A 21134-nucleotide genomic window follows, 5' to 3' on the forward strand; every position below is an offset into this window, starting at 1 on the left:
AGATCTGTGGCATTCCAAACCACGAGAATGACCCAAAGGAGAGAAGTAGACAGAGCCCCCCCCCCCCCACACACTTTTTTTCCATTTAAGGGAGACCTGGGCATGGTCCAGGATGCCCTTAGGGAAAAGAATGGCATTAAGGACGCCCAGTTGCACAAGTGCCCTGGGCCTTTAAGGTGTGGTGGAAGAAAGCTGCCTGTTCTGATAGAAGGCAGCGTTAGCTCTCTTAGTCTTCCTTCAGACCACAGTCTGGGTCATCTAAAAGGGTGGCTTCTATGGGGAGTCAGACTGCAGAGTTGAGGGAGAATGTGTTTGAAGATTGAGGGAGGAAGAAAGTTGAGTTCAAAGCCAATCTTGCTACAGAATAATCTTGCCACAAAAAAGTGTGTGTGTGTGTGTGTGTGTGTGTGTGTGTGTGTGTGTGTGTAATTTGCTATTAGGTGTTTAAGAAATCCCCAAATCAAGAGTAGATGCTTTGAAAAAAAGCAAAAACCCAATGAAGCTACAGTCCCCAGCATCCTTAGGCCCTGGTAAGGATGAGGGTAGTTTGAGAAACAGAGCAAAGACCCTTGGGAACCAGTCATTGGCTGATTCTAACTCCCTTCCTTCAGTCCCTGGTCCTGCCTTCAAACACACACCCCTGTTATGAGAACCACTGCGGAGGTGTGGAGGGGTGCTTTTAAAATAGATCCCAGATCCACCCTGTAGATTCTGATCAGGTTAGGATGGGGCATGAGAAACTGTATTTGAAAAGTGCCTACCTGAGATGACGCTTATACTCAGCCAGGCTGGAGCACCTGGAGACTATGCCAGCTTTACCAGCCGCTGGCCTTGCAGCAAGGGAGACCTCTCCCCTGCAGCTCACTTGCCATAGAACTAATGGCTACAGGAACTTTTGGAGCTGTCTCCCACCAGATGTTATGACTGGAGAGGACTTACTTGAAGTTTCTGTTTCTGTTCTCCAGAGTTGTGAGACCAGGTCTAGACTTCTCCCACCTGACAGCCTGCAAAGCTTTGAAGCCAGCTGTCCTCCAGTGGGCTCCTCTTTAACCCCGTCCCCAGAGAGGTACTGGAAACCTTGAAGGTCCTTTTTATTAGCTGAAGAAGAAAGAGGAGTTTTCAGTATAGCTCAGTGGTAGAGCACTTAGGCATGTGCAAAGCCATGGGTTCAATCCTCAGAACAAGAACTGGGGGGGGGGGGAATGGGAGGGGATAACACAGAAGGGGGTACTTAGGCACTTGAGGTACTTGGATGTGTAAAAGCAGAACCATTCTATGAAAGACCTATAGACCCCCAGGACTAGTCTTCCCTAATAGTGTCTACTTCTTTGGGGTAGTTTGGAAGCAAATTTGTCATTTCTGGCTTATTCTGTACCACAGACTATTCAAAGATCAAAGACCTTCAGTGACCTTTTGAGATGGAGTCAACTCATTTATGAATCGCCAAACTAAAGCCAGGAACCAGGGAACATTTGACCAGTTCAAGGTCCAGTGGCAAAACAGAATCTGCATAGAACCCCTGGCCCAAGACTCATGCCTATACTGTCTACAGAGAAGCTGGCTTGTGTTGCGAGGTGGAAGGGTAGCCTTAGAGCAGAGAGCTAGGACTCTAGTGACTGTCAGTGTTTATGAAGCCTAATTTGGGTGCTGTCTTATCTGGTGCATTCGCAAGAACTTGGAATCGAGTGTGATACCCTGTATTGCAGAAGAGGAAAGTGAGAGTCAGTGCATTTTTAAATGACTTACTCAAAGTCTCTGGCAAGTGGTGAAGCCAGGATTGGAACCAGCTGTGTAACTTTGGGCCAGCCTCCTCCCCTCTGGGTGTCAGCGCCTCATTTGTGAAATAAAAATATTGGCCTAAATTAGTGCTGGGGAAGTACTTCCCAGGCTCTGATGTGCATACACATCTCCTGGGGAATCTTGTAAAACACAGATTCTAGTTCAGTAGTTTTGGGTGGGGCCTGAGACCGGATGTCTCTCACAAGCTCCCAGGGGAAGGTGGTGCTGATGTTGCGGATCCAGAGACCACACCGGAGCAGCCAGGCTCCAGGGGACACACCCAGCTCTGATGTCCTTTGTTTATGAGCTTAGGAAGACTCGCCCCAAAGGCCTTGAAAATTCAGGAAATAGATTATCCTGACTGAAGATCTTAGTGGGCACTTTCCATGTCTGGACAAGCCCTTGTGCCTAGTCTGAAGTGTCTGCTCCTGACCCTTCTATACTGGCACTCTGTTGACCTCGGACTAGCATCTCCAGAGTGTTCAAGACACTTACTGTCCCCTATAATAGGTATAAAGAGGAGTACCCAAGATCTTGGGGTCACCCACCACCCCATAGCTGCCACCTTGTCTAGTCTTTTAGGACTCTTCACAGGTATCTATCAGTCTTCTGAGTGCACGGCAAGGCTCTATTTTTCCTCCCCTCTTTAACTTAGATGTGGCCACGTGCCTTACTCATGTGTTCAAACTGAGATCAAAGTGACTCATAGCATTTTTGTACAGAACTCTTTGTTTGCTTGGTTGCTTGAGGCAGGGTTTTGCTATGTTGCCCAATCTGAACCAGGGCTCACAATCCTCCCGCCTCAGCCTCCAGGGTTGCTGAGATTGCAGGCAGGCATCACTGTGCCCAGCTTAGCCACAGAATGCTTGTGGCTTGTTTTGGGGCCATCCTTAAACTCACAATCCTTCACCTTAGCCTCCCCAGTTGGGATTACAGGTTGTTTAGAACTCTTTAGAAAGTGGGGCTGGAGAAATAGCTCAGTTAGTTAATTACCCGCTGCGCAAGCAAGAAGACCTGAGTTCAATCCCTGCACAAAAGTACAGGCATCTGAGGTTTACTTACAATATCAGTACTGGGGAGGCAGAGACCTGGTGTTTGCTAGGGAACCAGCCTAGCCTAACCAGAAAGTCTTAGGTTCAGTGAAAGACTCTGTCTCAAAACTAAGGTGTATGGCTCCTGAGATCGATACCCAGGCGGACTTTTGGCATAGACATTCACGCCTGCTCACACACCTCACACAACCGTGGGTATACATTTGCACATGTGCACACACGCAACTCCTGAAGAGCTGTCGTGTCAATCTTTGTGTCCTCTCTTGTCTTCCAATGAGGATGAGGACAAGTATAAGATGGAACTTGTACTTACTGTGTCACAGTGAGCAGGGCCCTCCCTGGTGTCCTGAATGGGGCTTGTGGCAGCAGTACTGTAGCCTTTGCTTGGGCAAACAGTTTCATCAGACAGTTCATTAGTGTAGCACGAGTAGCCCATCCTGGTTTCTCTGTGTAGTTCTGGCTGTCCTGGAACTCATTCTGTAGACCAGGCTGGCCTCGAACTCAGAAATCCACCTGCCTCTGCCTCCCAAATGCTGGGATTAAAGGCATGCACCACCACTGCCCGGCAAGGCAGTGTTCAGCCTTAAGAAACATGTTTCTGTGAGGAGAATATAGTGGACTGTCAGAAAGCTAATGAAACAACTTACTTTAGGGTGTCTTTTCAATAGGGGTCACCTGGCTGAGATGGAGGGGGTGTATCCCCGAACCTGTGAACCTCTCCTGCTTTGCCAAACCAATGGAGAGAACTCAGATTTTGTTACCCTAGAGCTTATCCAGAGTCTGACTCAAGGGACCCTCCATGATGCTGCAGGACAGGCTCTGACTTCCTCTCCTGAGCCCCTCCAACCACGTGTTCATCTCTTCTTGACTTTATTCTCAGACTGGACACCTCGCAGCCACTTTTTCTGCCTGATCATGGAACCTGGAAACTTGCCTATCATGAAAGTGACAGGAACGTTCAGAATTCTTGTCGTGAAACACCTGAAAATCAGAGGCAGGAAGAAGTTGTGATGAACTTCTTATCTAGAGAGACTCAGTGCGGACTCCTCTTCCCTGACCTTTCCCCTCCTTCCCCTGTCCCCCATGACTCTTTTAGGACCCTCCTGTGAAAGTCCGATCTCCAAAAAGAGATGAAGCCATCATCAAGTACAGAGAATATCAGAACTGGGAGGCAGCCTATAGATCCTCTTGTCAATCCCACAATACAAGTGAGGGTGCAAACATATGAAAAGCAAAGGCAACTGTTTGGTAGGACCCAGGACCAGCTAAATTGATTGTCTGTCATAGACCTGGGGACCAGAAAGGTAGTGAAAAGATATCATTCTGTTTTGAGTGTTTTCAATTTAAAAAAAAAGTGTATTTAAGGCACACAGCACATGACAGTGTGTCCATCAGCGTCAGAGCACAGACGATGATCTCATTAAAACTGGAATAAAGCTGAGACTTTTCTGTCATCTGGTTTTGCTGGTGGAAACAAACCTACTATTCTGTTCCTCACAGGAATATTGCATATACATTAATTCACAAGACACAGTCTTTTTTTTTTCTTTTTTCTTTTTTTGTATAGAATAGAGTTTATTGAGGGGATGGGGAGGGGAGCCAGGAGGGTAGTAGAGGCAGAGAGAGAGAGAGAGAGAGAGAGAGAGAGAGAGAGAGAGAGAGAGAGAGAATCAGAGGAGTAGAGAAGTAGAGACCGGCCATGACCATGTGGGGGGGGGGGGGTGACAGAGAGACAAGAGAGTAAGAGAGAGAGAGAGTAAGAGAGAGAGAGAGTAAGAGAGAGAGGGTAAGAGATTAAGAAGGTAAGAGACAGGACACAGTCTTAATAGTGACAATAACCAGCCATGTTACTGGCTTGTGTGGTTGCCACGCTATGGTAAGCCATACATTAAACTGGCTCAGAGATGACAAGCTCACCTAACAACGTGCTTCAGAATGTCTCTCCCACTGAGCAGTAAATGTGTTGCATGAATTTAAAAGAGGGTTTCTTACCCTATTCCCACTAGAGACCCCTTCACACCTGAGACATTTTTATACAATCATAGGTATATAGATACTTTAAAATGTGTACAAATCACTGGGCAGTGGTGGCACACGCCTTTAATCCCAGCACTTGTGAGGCAGAGGCAGGCTAATTTCTGAGTTTGAGGCCAGCCTGGTCTACAGAATGAGTTCCAGGACAGCCAGGACTATGCAGAGAAACCCTGTCTTGAAAAACCAAAAAAAAAAAAAAAAAAGTGTACAAATCAAATATTCACTGATAATAAATCAGTAATTGATTTAAAACTATTCTTTGGTATATATATATATGTATATGTGTATATATAGGTATATATCTATATATTATATATGTATATACATATATATGCCAATATACCAATAATATATATATTATTTATTAAATATGAGCACAAACTTGCTCTCATATTATATATATGTGTGTGTATATGTATATACATATATATATACCAATATATCCAATATATCAATATACCCAATATATATACCAATATATATATAATTTATTAAATATGAGAGCAAATTTGCATTTTCTTGAGATGGGTGTGTTTGTTTATTTTGCATAAATAATTAAGTCTTGGCTGAATATTTGGTACTGCAGGGCACAGACAATAGTCAACGTATTTCAGAACTGCCTGGTATTTGGCTATTATAGTCATTCGGGCTACTCACACCACTTCACACACACAATCCAAATGATAGTTGGACATTTAGGGCCACTTTAGAAATTGTTAGAAATTCTAATCACCAACCAAAATGCATTGTAAGTTTTTTTTTTAAGAGTTAAAAAAAAATTCAAGCCAGCAACTGAAACAGTAATTTTAAAATTCAAACATTACTGGTTGGTGAGATGGCTCACTAGGTAAACATATTTGTTCTTTGACTCCACAAGTACAATGTAGCACACATGTCATTGTGTCCCGTCCCCCTCCCCCCACCACTGCCCAATAATTAAATTCAAACATTCTAACAAAACAATCCACTGATATGCTAGGTAAAAACCCTACATGCTCAGGATTGTTGGCTGTGATTAAGCCACCGGTGGTCTTTGTATAAGAGCCGATATTTTTTTTTTCCTCTCCAGACTGGGTTTCTCTGTGTTGCTCTGCCTGTTCGGAAGCTCACTTTGTAGATGAGGGTGGCCTTGAACTCACAGATCTCCACCTGCCTCTGCCTCCTAAACGCTGGGATTAGAGACATGTACCACCCCAACCCGCCGAGTTGAAAACATTTTATGTCTTAAAAAAATACTGCAATTCATAGCATATAATACTCTCGAGTCTGAGCCAAGGTGTTCTAGCAGTGGAGACATCCCGCGGCGCATGCGCAGTGAGAAGCTCACCTGTCTGTTAAGGATCATGGCTGTAATGAAGTTACTAGATACTATATGGATGCGTGCTGCCAGCCACACCAGAGATTCGTATTGCGTTTGATTTTTGTGTTTACTTTTGGTCACTGCATGCTCAGAAACCCTTTAATCTTGCCAAGATATTCACAGCCCCGCATTCAGTTATACAATCCCATGCAGTGTTGGAACTCAGGTTTAAGGCCCTGTGTCAAAACACATTCTTGTTATTAAAATAGAAAGGCAAGAAACTGAAAATGACTGAAATCCGGAGAGCTGCCCAGCTGGCAGGTTAGGAAAGCTTCTAGTTGCTTCCGGCTCCAGCCTGTTGGGGTAATATCTCTGCTCTGTGGTCCAGTGTCCTGGAGGGCCGTTCTGGGGCAACCCTTCTGCTTCTGCAACATGAGCATCCAGTTGCCAAGATGGCATGGGAAAGGGGAAAATTCTGCAGGCCCCAACCTGAATCCTGAGCCCACAAATCCAATCTCTGTCAGACCCAAGCTGGGATCAAATGCTGTCAAGTCCAGACTCAGCCCCATCAGAGAGGGGCAGTGGGCGCTCTCAAGACGAAAGGCATCCCTGGTGAATCAGGAAAGTTATTGGGTTGGAAAGTGATTAAAGAGATGAGCGTAGGAGGGGATTTCCAGCGAGAGAGACAGGCCCAGGAGCATGCCCGGGCTGGTCAGCTTCACGGTTGCTGCCCACTTGAGGTCTGTTGCAATAGCTCCCATAAAATCCAAGTCATTAGAGACATGAAACTTGGGCTAGTTTTCAAAAAAGCAGAGATCGGAGGAAACCCCAAAGCCCTGGACAAAGAGAGCTGTATATCAAAGGAGAAGGAGAGGATCAGAAGTGTGGGAGAAAGATCTGCTGGGGTGAGAGAGGAAAGCAGGGAGGGACCGGAAATTCGGAAGTTAAATACAGAAGGGAGACACAGAGCTATGGGCGGACTCCTGCCCCATGTAAGTGAGCTACCTGTTTCTGATGAACTAGGAACAAGGAACCAGCTGAGGAGGGAATCTTCAATCCTCTTTTCTTACCTATATGGGGAGTCCTGAGGGCCCGTGAACCAACCAAGCTTCCTTAGAAATCATTATTAACTTTGCAAAACAGAATTGACAACCTTCAATGTACAGTGAGTAGTGGAGGTGTGATCAGAGACATGACTGTCCAAAGCGCCATTGAGCTGGTGTAATTCCTTGAGTGTCCACTCTCCCAGACAAGCGCTCCTTCTGTCAGGGGTCCATAGCTGTTCACAGTGATGGCTCAGCGTCAAAAGCAGGGCTCTGACTCAGTAGGTCTAGGGTGGAGCCTGGAATTTGCTTTTCTGGTGTTGCTGGACCTGGGCATTTTAAGAACCATTGCTTTAAACTTTGGCTATCTATCTAAAGCATATGAGGTAGTATCAAGCATATATAACAAGGAAGCTCCTAGAAATGCATATTCTCTGGTCCTAGACCTCCTGGAACAGCAACATCTGTCCTTAGCGGCATAAGTAAGCCTTCCAGTCCCAGGGACCAGGTACCCAAGGTGCACAGGGGCCGGGGTACCGCCTCTTTATGTTTGCAGAGGTTGGCGGAGGGGATGAGGAGAGGGTTTGTCTGTTTGATGTGATGCTGATACTCCCCTAGCAGGAGATTCTGCTGTGCCCACCCAGGAAAACCGCACAGATGCCCTGAAGACAGCAATCTCCAGGAATGCATTTTAAACCAACCCTGCTTTCAAGTCCAGCCCTGGGTTTTCAATTTCATAGAGAGTTCATAATGTAAACTAGATGTGATAGCACGTGCTTGCAGTTCTAGAACTAGGGCAGCGGAAGCAGGAGATCTCAAGTGCTAGGCCAGCTTGGGCTACATGCAGAGACTGCATCTCCAAAAACTAAAAGCAGAAAAACAAAGGGCAAACTTCTTCAGGTTAGCCCACCCACACCCCACGGTTGTATTGGTTACATACACATCACCGTGGTGCGTTCCAGATTTAGTCTACGCGGCAGAGGTGGGCTTCAATTCATGTGGGGTCATGTTTTATACCATGTTGTGCTTCCAATACTGAAACAGTCGCCATTCAACCACAGGTTTTAGCCAGCTCTCTCATGTTTTATCTAAACATATTTATTTAATTTTATGTGTATGTATGTGTGTGTGCCTACGTGTATGTCTGTAGCACATGTGTGCAGAGCCTGTGGAGATCAGAAGAAGGGTTGCGATCCCTGAACCTGAAGTTACAGAGATTGGGAGCCACCATGTGGATGCTGGGAACTGAACCTGGGTCCTCTGCAAGAAACATAAGGGCTCTTAACTGTTGAACCGTCTCTCCAGCCCCTCAAACTCAATATTCTTAATTGCATACATGTCAATGTGTTGGGCACTTAACTAGGTTTGTAAAGGAAGCAAGACGGGCCGAGGATTGAAAACCTCAAGTACTATAGAATGATGCCATTTAAAAGAAAAATAATACCGTTCCTCCCCACCCTTTCCCAGAGGGACTGTTAACGGTTGAGTCTTGGTCTTTAATCTTTTTATTTATGTGTTTATTTATTTTGTGAGCGAATGTGGAAAACGAGTGAATTCCGTGGTGCGAGTGATTGGAGGTCAGAGGACAACTTGCAGGAGTCCATTCTCTCTTTTCAGCGTGTGGATGGTGGGGCTCAAACCCAGGTTGTTCAGTCTGATAGTAAGTGCCCTCACCTGCTGGGTCACCTGCCCTGCCTTTATAAGACACATTGAGACACGATGTCAGTATGTGGTCCTAGCCAATACAGAACTCACTGAATAGCCCAACCTGGTTGAAGATCTAGACTCTCCTGCCTCGGCCTCCTGTGTGCTGGGGCTACAGATGTTAACTGCTAGGTCTAGCCGGCTTCATTGCTATTTTACGTGGTATATGTAGACCTTTTAATTGGCTCGTTAGCTTTCAGCAGCATCACCCTGTTTCACCTCCCAATTTTTTAGCTGTGTTTTTCTGTTTTGTTCATTCATCATTAAACATTTGCTGAGGCTGGCCTGTTGTGATGGTGCACACTTCCAACACTTGGGAGGAAGAGACAGGCAGAACTTTGCGAGTTCAAGTCCAGCCTGGTCTACAGAGCAAGTTCCAGGACAGCCAGGGCTACAGAGAAACCCTGTCTTGAAAAACAAAACAAATAAACAAACAAAAAGTGGTTCTTGTGAGCCAAGCAGCATCTAGTGCTGGAGCTATGAGGGTGAAGAAGATATTGAACTCTTGCTGGCATAAAGCCGACACTCTAGTACAGCAGAAACAGTAGTTAAATAGGAAACATAGAGCTGAACAGGGTGATGCAGAAATGAAGCAGAGAGGGGGACATGGTGTGTCTGTGGGGAGCAGGTGGAAGTTTGAAACTGGGTTTGGGGGAACCGGAACAAAGAACTGTGGGAGGTGAAGAAGAACCAGGCTGTGATTCAGGGATGCTCCCTTCAGTCAGAATGCAGAGTGAACAGGTCACAAGAAGGGGGCTGAGGTTAGAAATCTAGGGCAGGTCCCAGCCCAGCAGTCGTGGAGGGTCTTGCCGGCGTGGTCGTCAGCATTAATCTTACTCATTGTCCTTGAAGATCCTGAGCAAAGAAGTGGCATCACTTTACATAGTTAATTTTATTTTCTTTTTGAGACAGGGTCTTACTACGTAGCTCAACCTAGCCTGGACATAGATGAGGCTAGCCTCAAACTTGTGGCAGTCCTCCTGCCTCTGGAGTGCTGGGGTTATAGGTATGCATCATTATGCTGAATTAGTTTAAACTTTAAATGTTAATATATTTTACTTTTGAAAGATAGTTTACATTTATTTTAGACAAGAACAACCTTGATTTATTTTACCCTAGGCCTCCTCCCCTCAACCTGTTCCCCCCAGCCCCCGGAGACAGAGTTTCTCTGTGTAGTCCTAGCTGTCCTGGAACTTGCTTTGTCGACCAGGCTGGCCTGACACTCAGAGGTCTGCCTTTTTCTGCCTCCTGAGTGCTGGGATTAATGGTGTGCGCCACCACTGCCTCAGTCTTGCCTTTTTCATCTTTTTGGTTTTACTTGCATTTATTACAGCTCTGCATCCCTCTGCTACATTCTACATTGTCGATAAAATTATCTTTACTTCTGTTACTTTGTCTAGCAATGTATCTTTACTGTTGTTACTGTCTAGCAATGTATTGCTCCCTGGCTTAATTTATTCAAGGAAACATACAGAACAATAGCTCTGGGGCTGGAGAGAATGCTCAACAACTGAGAACTTGTGCTCTTTCAGAGGACCTGTGTTTGGTTCCCAGCTCCCATATCAGGTGGCTCATTCCTGCCTGGAACTCCAGCCCCAGGGAACACAACACCCTCTTCTGGCTTCCATGGGCACCCTCATGTGCCAGTTCACACACATGCACACATACACGTAAAATATAAATAAAACCATTTTAAAAACCAGCTACCGGGGCTGGAGAGATGACTCAGCTGAGTATTGACTGCTCTTCCACAGGACCCAGGTTCAATTCCCAGCACCCACATGGCAGTTCCCAAACTGTCTGTAACACAGACACATGCAGGTGAAACACCAACGCATTTAAAATAAAAATAAATGATTAAAAAAAATAAAACCAGCTTCTTTGTTTGTTTGCTTGTTTGTTGTAGTGCTTCACCTAGCTGTGCTTGTCCCTCCTCGTCACCCCTTCCTTCTTCTTCTTCTTTTTTTTTTTTTTTTTGGTTTTTCGAGACAGGGTTTCTCTGTGTAGCCCTGGCTGTCCTGGAACTCACTCTGTAGACCAGGCTGACCTCGAACTCAGCAATCTGCCTGCCTCTGCCTCCCAAGTGTGCGCCACCACTGCCCATCCCATCCCTTCCTTCTTTACAGTACATAGAATGGGACACTGGTAGCTAGAGCCATTCTTGGCTCACTCCCTGCCCCCTCCTCAGGGCATTTTGAGTCAGCCCCAAACAGCTGGACTCAGCTTGCCTGAAGGGGAAGATCAGCTTTCTATTTGGTAGGGGAAAGGGGAGGCGGCAGCTCTGGGTTGCTACAGGAGACATTCTGTCCATCTGTCCCATGTGGAATCAACAAGTCAGTAAGAGTCCAATCAGAATCCCCGGACTCAACCTGCTTTCCCTGGGTCAGGGGCCTGAGCAGGCCAAGCGGTGGTCCCTGCTCCTGGTCTAATATTGGGAGTCCTGATGGGAAGGCATGCCCTGCACTCTCTGCTCTCGGAAACTTGACCCCTCAATCTTTAACTAATACAACCGGAACCTGAGTGCCCCTCAGATGAGGCTTCCAGGAAAGATGCCAATCCTGGGGAAACTGAACTCTTTCCTATCTCCAGAAGGCCACACTCCTGGGTTCTGAGCACTGACTCTGGCCATTGGGACATCAGTAGAGGGCCCAGAGCAGGATGGTCCACTGACTTTCCTCCTATGCCCCTTCACTCACTCTCTTGCTACCCGATGCCACTGCCCTTTTCCTTCCCTTCTCCACTGTCTAGAGGCCTCCAACCCTCCAGCCAATAAGGAAAGAGTGTGGGTGGCCATGTCATGCTTTAAAAGGGCTCAGTATTTATGGAGAGGCAGGGTGATGTCACCAGCAGATTCCAGGTCCTGTAAGCCACCATACATTCATACCCTAGACTCCAATTACAGAGCCACAGGATCCCATTAATGTTGAGTTCACTGTCTTGTTTTTTGTTTTTTTTTTTTTTTTCTCTCATGAGAAAAAGTGAGCAAAACCATATGACCTCTCTCTCACGGGAATTTAAAACATGGGAGAGGGTTCTGTAAGTTTTGTCTTGAGAATGCTTGAGAATGATCCAGTAGCTATAGGAAACATCAATGAAAGAGAAGGAAGCGGGCTGGAGAGATGGCTCAGTGGTTAAGAGAACTGACTGCTCTTCCAGAGGTCCTGAGTTCAGTTCCCAGCAACCACATGGTGGCTCACGACCATCTTTGGTGGATCTGATGCCCTCTTCTGGTGTGTCAGAAGAATAAATCTTTAAGAGAGAGAGGGAGAGAAGGAGAGAGAGACAGAGAGAGAGACAGAGAGAAAGGAAACAGTAGAGATGGGTACAATGGAGGCACTCCTCCCTGTCCTGCCCCCCTCCCCCTCCCTTCTGGTCCCAACCACCCTTCACCATTTCCTAAAAGAAAGAGGGCAGGATTCTGCCAGGTTGGTCAACTCAGCAGACCCTAAAAGAAGGCTGAGGGGAAAGCCACACCGTAATGGCTGTCAGACAGAGGTCCCTACAGGCACTGTCTAATCCCTCTCCTGGAGATTCTGGGAGTTGGGAACTGAGGGAAAGGGAAAAGGTCAGAGAGAGGGACAGACAGACACTGGGCACATGTACTCCACATACAGGGCTATGGGAGGAAAACTGATAGCTGTTTCCCTCCACAGCTGGCTTGGTTCTGCAGGGGAGGGTACCCCCGGCTCACAACAGAATCCTCCCTGTGCTGCTTAATTTTTCCGATATTGAGGATCAAAACATGAGATGTGAGTACAAAGCAGTCTTCTTTCTGCCTAGTTATTTATCATTAGTTCCAGAACATTTACTATTAAGAGGAGTTGACCAAGAGGGCCAGATGAGGCCCGAGGAAAGACATCTTTCTCAGGCTCTGAACTCACAGTAGGAAGAGAGGAATAGTTGAGTTGCCAGGTCTGTCCTGGGTCCTTCACAAATTGCTTCACTAAGTTGCTCTTCACAACAGTCCTACCAGACCGTTTTGATACATGAAAAGTATGAAAGGTTTGGCCAGATAGGAGAGATAATACAGTCAAGGAAGAGAGGTTTGAAGCCAACTGAGAGAAGCCTGTCTCCCTTCATCTTAGTGTCCCAGGAGAAGCACATTCTCTGGTGTGGAATCTGAAGAGAAGCCACAGGGCCACAGGCCAAGGGTTAACTGCAGCAGGCATGGCTGGCTGGTCCTCCAAGTGGGAGGACCCTACACCCATAGCACGTGTGTTTACTTCCCATTACAAAGCGCGATCCATCAAGATTTCTCTCTCCCTATTTTATTTTATTTTACTTTATTTTATTTTATTTTTGGTTTTTCGAGACAGGGTTTCTCTGTGTAGCCCTGGCTCTCCTGGAGCTCACTCTGTAGACCAGGCTGGCCTCGAACTCAGAAATCCGCCTGCCTCTGCCTCCCAAGTGCTGGGATTAAAGGCATGCGCCACCACGGCCAGGCAGTCTCTCCCTATTTTATACACACTATTTCCTACCGCCTACCCCAAGTAGATGTAGGGAAAGGTGGGAGAATAGGTTGTTCGATCTGTTGCCAGCCTCCCTTGAGCCCAGCAAAGAGATATCTGCTGATGGTGGAGGGGTCCAACACTAGCTCAAGGCAGAGGCTGGGGGACCGCGGTCTGAGAAGCACCCAGCGGGTGTTTGAAACCCACCCTGCCATAGTGCCACTGCGCTATCAACGAACCGGCCCCTCCCTAGGCCAGCAACAACCCGGCTCCTCTGGGAGATGCTCCTCGGCTCTCCCCTTACTTTTCCTCTTCTGCCCACTCCCCCTTCTCTTGCTATGTCCCGGGTGTGAGGTTGGGGTGGGAATTGGGGGCTGAGGGGTCGGGAGCGGCGTTTTAAGAAGGGGCAGCCCGCATGCCAGAGGTCCCGCTATTGAGTAAGCAGCCCCCTCCCGGGCGGGCGCTGGCGATGGGTGTTGGAGCCCCGCTGCGGCCCCGCCCCCCGGGGCTCTGTCCGGGCGGGTGCGCGGCGCAGAGGGGAGGGCCAGAGGGGCAGGAATGCGCGGCGGGCGGGCGGGCGGCGCAGGAGGCGAGCGGCGGAACATGTAAGGGCACATCCCGCCAGCAGCCGCCCAGCGCGCAGACGGAGCGCAGGGGAGCAGGCGTGCGGGCGGCGAGGTGCAGGGCACCGGGTAGAGGCTCGGAGAGGTCGGAGCGGTGCGCAGGGTCTGGAGCATCCATCCGCACGCGCCTCCCGGGCTCCGCTGTCTGCAAGGCGGCATCGGCCACAGGCTCGGCTGGACAGGGAGCAAGGCCAACCAGCCAGCGCCAGGGCTCGAAAAGCCGGCGCTGTAGAGCCGGGACGGCGGGGATCGCCGCAGCCTCTAGCACTGTGGGAACCTCGGGGCGCCCATGACGACGACGGCGACCGTGCTGAAGGAGGGCGTGCTGGAGAAGCGCAGCGGCGGGCTGCTGCAGTTGTGGAAGCGGAAGCGTTGCGTGCTCACCGAACGCGGGCTGCAGCTCTTCGAGGCCAAGGGCACGGGCGGCCGGCCCAAGGAGCTCAGCTTCGCCCGCATCAAAGCCGTGGAGTGCGTGGAGAGCACCGGGCGCCACATCTACTTCACCCTAGTGACCGAAGGCGGGGGCGAGATCGACTTCCGCTGCCCCCTCGAAGACCCCGGCTGGAACGCTCAGATCACCCTGGGCCTGGTCAAGTTCAAGAATCAACAGGCCATCCAGACTGTGCGGGCCCGGCAGAGTCTTGGGACTGGGACCCTCGTGTCCTAAACCACGATGCTTACCATTTTATCGACATATCCCCCGTCCCACCTCCGTGCCCAGAAGACAGGTCAGGTAAGCCCCAGAGCCCTGAACCCCCTTTCTTCTTCCTCCTCTGCCCTCTGTAGAAAACCAGGGGCTTTGGTTTCTGTCCCAAAGCTGGACGATCCCAGGAAAGGTTGCTGGGACTAACAGAGAGTAGGATTTGAAGAGAATGTGTTTGGGAAGCCTGGGCCCTTGGTCAAGTGAGCAGAGCAGGCCTTTTCCCTAGGGCGCCAGGCAGGAGGGTCCTTAATATGACCCAATATGTTGGGGAGGAAGATGGGTCCTAGGAGAGAGCGCACGGGTGGGATAGGCCTCCTCAGAGATTGGTTCAGCCTTGACTCATGTTCACCCAACATAGGACTCCTTCGTTGTATGACTCTCTTCCAGAATGAATGCATGTTGGAGAATTTACAGCGTTGAGCTGCGGTGAAAACTCGCTATCGTGTAGTTATCGATGGAGTTATAAGGGCTTGGGAACAAAACCATGCTGTCGTAGTTCCCCATAGGGGGCCTCAGTAGAAGGCTGGGCTGAGCCAATCGCTTCAAAAACTCATTCTTGATAGTGAATTTGGTGCTCTAGGGCTGAGCAATCGGGAGGATAAGGAAGCAAGAGATGTGAAAGGTGGGACATCATTGCCAGGGATGAGGAGCCTGGTCTACCCATGCGTGCGGGCCAAGACATGCTGGGTCAGAGGAGGAGAAGCTAGAAGAGGGGATGGGTGGCTGAGAACAGGATGGAGCCCTGAATTATTGTTCGTGATGTCTTAATCCTCCTTGAACAGCAAGGCAGAGAAGGTTGCGTGGGTGGTGGGGTGGTGGGGTTGGTTTGTGGTTAGAATGGCTCAAGGGAGGGACCAGGAATAGAACCTAGAAGCCATGACACTTAGCCGTGTGCCCTCTTCCCCAGATACTACTCCCTCCCCATGGGAACCGGAGCTGGGTCAAGGAGGGGATTATATAACTCTGCCCTTAACTTCTCCAAGGGGGAAGCCTTGCTACCTCCGGACCCAACTACACCACCCACAGTCCCTCATCCACCTCCCCTTCCATCTCCAGCAAACAGAGGTCAGGTGAGCCTAGGGGTCATCTAATGTTCCAGTCCCTTTGAGACTCCTGTTTGCCAACCCCATTATAGTGAAGCTGGATAAAAAGCAAACCCATTGGGTTACGAATGGGTCCACCTTGATCCCTTAGGACTCAGAGTGGGGCTGGAGGAAACAGCTCCCACTGGCCACATATGTTATGTTATCAGCCTGTCTGTTCTTCCTCTGTGAATTCAGTCCATCAGTCAAAAATACTTAGGAAAAAAATGTTGCCCAAACATTCACAGATCCTTTTTCTTGTCAATATTTCCCAAACAGTTTAATTTAACAACTATTTCTGTAACATTACATTGTGCTAGGTATTAAAAATAATACGGAGATGACTTCAAGCATATGGGAGGCTTGCATAGGTTTTATGCGAAAACTATGCCCTGTTATAGAAAGAAACCTCCAGATTTTAGTGTCTGTGGTATGACCTGGAACCGGTTCCCTTCGGGTAACAGGAGTGGCCACCTTATTTCCTTCTGTTCGGGTGTAGAAAACATCGGGAAGGCCTGGTGTGAGGTTCCCAGTAAAGCAACCATCTTAACCACTGTTCTTTCTCTCCAGCTTCTCTGTCCACTGCGGTTGGTTGGGGCCTGAGTACACGTGATGAGGCGGAAGCTATCAACACTCGGAAGATATACCTATCATCATGGAAGGAGCCAACTGGCCAGAGGCAGAGAGCAGGAGCCAATAGGGGCTGAGGATGAAGATTCAGTTCCTGGACACTAAGACTGTTATAACCAGCTCAGGCCTTCAGGCCGAAGGCCTGGCCTCACGTATCACGATGGAGCAGTTGGGCCTTACCTGGCATCAAGGCCCCTCCCACCAGTCCAGCCCTTGGTTCTGGGTTCTGCAGACTGCCGTTTGGCCTCTGGCTTTGAGACATGCCTAAAGGAGGGCTGTTCTTGGTGTGCTAAGCCAGTGCCTCAGAACTCAGGAGGCCAGCCTGGGGTCCAGAAGATGACCACCCCACCTTAGGACAGCCACTGGACTCAGCTTGTGGAGGGGGATCTGCTGGGCTGGATGGAGGCTGTGCCTGGGGGTCTCTTGCTGCTTAGGTCCTTTTGGGACCCCCCTCCCATCTGTACCCTTTCTTTGCACACTTCTTCCCTCACCTCTGTTGCCCTGGAGGGGGTGGGGGTGGGGTAAGGGTTGGGCCTTTACCATTTCACGATTATTCCAGAATGAAGAGGCCCGGTTCATGGGCAGTAACCACACTGTCTGCTGAGTGAAATTCTTCTAATTACAGGGCACCTAGAGCGTCTCTTTACTCCTCTAGCCTACAGGCCCTCTGAAAGATGTAACTTGAGGGGTCCAGGCACTGTACTGCCAGTAGACATGGCCTCGTTAGGAAGGAAGGGCCCCAGTGTGACTGAAGGGTGTCACAGTCCTGTAGCTGCCTCTTCTGTAAAGGTGACTTTGCCCCTGCTAACCTGGGAAGTGGGTCTAGTTTCCAGGTAGGCATCTCCCTGTTATTTACACATGCAGATGCACACATTAATACATAATTAAGACTTCCTTAGTGGCGAAAAGGGGGCCATTTCTACATGGGAAGCGGCAGAGGAATCACAGCCTTGAGTTAAACAGAACCAGCTGCTGAGTGAGCCCTGTGACCCTTCCCAGTATAACCAGCAAGTCTCCCCTCCCTGGTGTGGAGTAGTCAAAGTCTCTCCAGAAGGAACAATGAGGCTAAGAAAACTTACTTCTTAATAATTTGAAGTCTCTTTAATACCTTTTTGCTTCTCATGTTTCACCCTTTCCGGTTTCTCTTGTTTTCCAATCAAAATTTCCCTTTCTCCTGTCCGTGCCCCTTGGCCCTCAGATGTCTCTCTCATGTGGGATGAGAATTATATCTCACAGTTGAATATAGGTATGTGGTTCACAGTTAACTACTGTCCCATTTATCATCTCATTAGTCTTTCACCACCCTGTGAATAGCTTAATCCCACCAGTTCAAAAACCATCATCTTCCATCCCAACCTAGAGCAATGTTATAAAGGTTAGGGCTGAGCCAGCTAGCTCGCTGTGATCCATTGATGATGTCTTCTGGGGTTGGGTAGACAGTCAGCACAGTCATGCTTCAGGAATGGAGAGAAAGTTGCCACTCCTGCCTTGATGTAGCTGTTAGTGGGAAGGAGTTAATTTTCCTGTCCTTGTGAAACAACATATTTCCAGACTATTCTAGCAAAGCCCAAGAAATGCTCCTTGTGGGAGAGATTCAGGCTTAAAAGAGATGAGGCATCAGGCACTCACCAATGGGGGAAGGAAGATTTGTGAGTAGATGGATCAAGGTGAGATCATTCACCAAATAGTGTCTCTTCTGGGTCAGGCACTCTGCTTCTCAATGGACCGACTTCCGCTCTAGGAGCCCAGAGTTGAGTGGCAGACAAACCAATGGCAGTCGGTGCCAGTAGAACTGACCACAGGAAGCCTCAAGGCACCGGGCAGTATTTCCTTGCGCTCAATGTTGACCTCAGCAGAGCTGAGAGGGATCATTGTGCTGCAAAGGGCAGCAGACACGGGCAGAGCATCAAGGCAGAGGGCAGGTGCTTGCTTGGGGGATGGAGGCAAGCTCTGGTTTCTAAAGCTCCCTACATTTTTAGACACAGAGCCTTGGTTCCAAGTGTGCTTCTGTTCTTGCCCAGAGCCAGCTTTGGTGTGTCTTTTTGCTAGGTGAGTCCCAAGCCATCTAAAGTGCAGCATTAGAGACCCTCTTGTGGGCCTGGCACAAAGCAGGCCCCTGGCACATATGTGTAGGTGGAGACTTACAACAGAATGGGCATTTAACAAAATTCCGAGAGCCCGCCCTGAGTTCTCAAGAACTCTTACTGTAGAAAGCGCTCTGGAGCTCCCAGAACAGACTATTTCAAAAGACCTTTAGGGAAGTCTCAAGTCTTTTTTAGCAGGGGAGGGGTCGCTCTACAAGTTTGCCCTTTTTGCTGTGAATTTCCAAGAAGGAGCAGAGGCCTTCACCCTTGGAATGCCTGCTGGACTGCTGGGTAGGGTAAAAGCCCCTTTGGTGACAGAGGCAGGCCTTCACAGTGCCAGCAGACTCTCAAGAGAGAGAAAACTGCTCAGCTGGGCCTGAGGACACTGTGAGGCCAGGGAGGGGGTGTCGTCACCAACTCTCCCCCCTGCTCTGGCAGCCAGGACCTCACCCGGCCTGATCCATGAGTCATCAATGGGAAAATTAGACAGGGCATGTCTCAGCTGAACAACTGGAGTCGGCTGAGGTGGGGTGGGGAGGCTGAGGGGAAAAGGGATGGGCTTGTTCTGGTCTGGGAGAGCTGGGTTGGGAGTTGAGGCTTTGGCAAGAGCGAGAGCCTGTTTCGGGGAAAGAATGGAGAAGGTGGGAAAAGAGAGTCCAGAGCTGGAACTGCAGAAGAAAGGAGAGGGTGTATCTGCAAGGCAGAATAGATTGTCAGCCGGAAACCTGGAGCCAGTGATAAGGCACCACAGGCAGCTGTGGCACCAGGGCCACATCCAAGGACCCTACAAGAATGCCAGGTTGAATGCCAGGCTGCCCTGAGGCTGTATAGAAAGTTCTGGCTTGGGCGCCTCCAATCTACTGTTCTCATTTGCCCACCACAGTCTACCAGAGTGATCTATATAAAATGCAATTGATTCTTCTGCCAGCACTAGCAGCTGCTTGTACCCTGCAACAAGGGAGGTCCTGTCCCGATTATGTCCTTTCTCCACATGCTTATGTTTGTACATCCAAGACCCCACAGGTAACTGTTCCCATCCCAGTACCAGTGAAGGTCACCTCACACTGCAAGCCATTTCCTCCAACTCCTCCTACATTTTGGTATCATGGCTCTGAGCTTTCACGCTCCAAGACGCCTCCCCTGACAGCCCTGCCTACAGGCTAGCCTGAGTAACCACTCTTCCTGCCGTGTGGCCATTTCTTCATTAGTCACACGGGATGCAATTGCTGGTTTGTATGTCTGCCTGTGCCAGTAGACTGGTTAGTTCTTGGATGTGTCATTGGTGTATTCCTGGTGTCCTAGATTACCTGGCACCCTTAATAATATCAATGGTAAGCAGTACATATGTTTACTGTGTATTGGTCCAAAAGCTGCAGTTACCTATAGTGCCAAGACATCTAAAATTGTAGTTAGTACTCGGTGCGAGAGGGACTTGTCTTATATTAAGAAACCAGGACCCAGGGAGGCAAAGTGACTATTCAAAGTCACAGCAGTTAATAAGTGGTGCCGCCAAGAGTCAACTCAGTCATGGTGGAAATCAAAGCAGGTGCTATTAACCCAATGCCAAACAGATTAATTCTTACTGCACGAGTGAATGCACAGATGACTGATTTCAGTCGCAGTTTTTGCTGAGAGGAGGGAGCTCAGAGGTGAAGGAGCTTTCCTGTGTTAAGCTCCGAGGAGTAGGAAACTTCAAAGAGCTGTCTATGAGCTGGTGTGCTGGGGTGTTCATGGAGAAGGTGACTAGAGCCAGCTCCTGGGACAAGGGTGGGACCAGGCTGTGTAGATAGTACCTATAGCGCCAGCATTTGAGAGGTTAATACATGAAGATCAAGAGTTTGAGATCAGCCAGGGCTTCACAGAGGCCCCCATCTCAAACTCCCTGTTCTACCCTAAAACAAACAAAACAAAGCAAAAATCAGCAAGAATGGGGTCTGAGAGTAGGGAAAGAGCCAGGTATTTGGGCCATCTAAAGGTGCAAGACCAAGGCAGGGATATTGTAAAGAATGGAGGGGCCTTGGGATAGGAAGGGACAGCAAGAACTTTAGGGGACCTAAGGAGACTTACTCCCAGCTCCACGTGTTGCTAGGCTGGTCTAAGATATTGTTCGTCTCAGGACCTAAACTCGGGGTTACCCCAGCCACAAAGGCCAGGACTCAGCAGCTCTGTCTCTTGCCTTAAGACAGCATACATAACTTTCCTGTTTTCTCCATTGTTAGCCCTGACCAGTCCACATTCTGAGAGACTCCTCAGAATGTGGACAATTTGTTCACTAATTGCCGGAGATAGAAGCCTTCCTTAACCTTCCTCCTCACGTCACCCAGCAGCTCTAAGGAACCTAAGCCTGCAAGCAGCAATGCTTTGGCTCAGAAGCATTACCTCCTTTGGCTCAGGGTGGCAACATTTCCTACCTTCTTGGAGAAAGGGCACCAAACCTCTAGCACCAGGAAGAGCCAGCAGGAGTCTCTGTGGGGCTTTCCTGCCAGCTCTCTGGCAGGGCCCTTCTGCTAAGTTTATCAGTTTAACTCAACCTCAGTGAAATGTTAGCACTTAATATTTGCTGCACACGGAGCAAATATTAAGGTCTAGCTAGATGTTGGTTTCCAGGAAGCCCCAAGGGTTTTGAGACCAAGAATGTGGCAAGGAAAAAGC

General features: G+C 48.8%; 1 protein-coding gene across 1 annotated transcript; it reads left to right on the forward strand.

The window, feature by feature from the left end:
- The first annotated feature begins 13917 nt into the window (after nt 1-13917).
- Nucleotides 13918-16989, forward strand: Phlda3 (pleckstrin homology like domain family A member 3). Its single transcript, XM_034513712.2, has 2 exons — nt 13918-14716; nt 16339-16989. Exon 1 carries the CDS (start codon nt 14273-14275, stop codon nt 14648-14650), a length of 378 nt encoding a protein of 125 aa, XP_034369603.1. The 5' UTR covers nt 13918-14272; the 3' UTR covers nt 14651-14716; nt 16339-16989.
- The last annotated feature ends 4145 nt before the right edge of the window (nt 16990-21134 follow it).

The sequence above is a fragment of the Arvicanthis niloticus genome, chromosome 10 (assembly GCF_011762505.2).
Source record: "Arvicanthis niloticus isolate mArvNil1 chromosome 10, mArvNil1.pat.X, whole genome shotgun sequence".
Taxonomy (NCBI): Eukaryota; Metazoa; Chordata; class Mammalia; order Rodentia; family Muridae; genus Arvicanthis; species Arvicanthis niloticus.

Excerpts from the sequence above, each read along its gene's own strand:
- Phlda3 (XM_034513712.2), top strand. The coding sequence starts at position 14,273 with ATGACGACGACGGCGACCGTGCTGAAGGAGGGCGTGCTGGAGAAGCGC.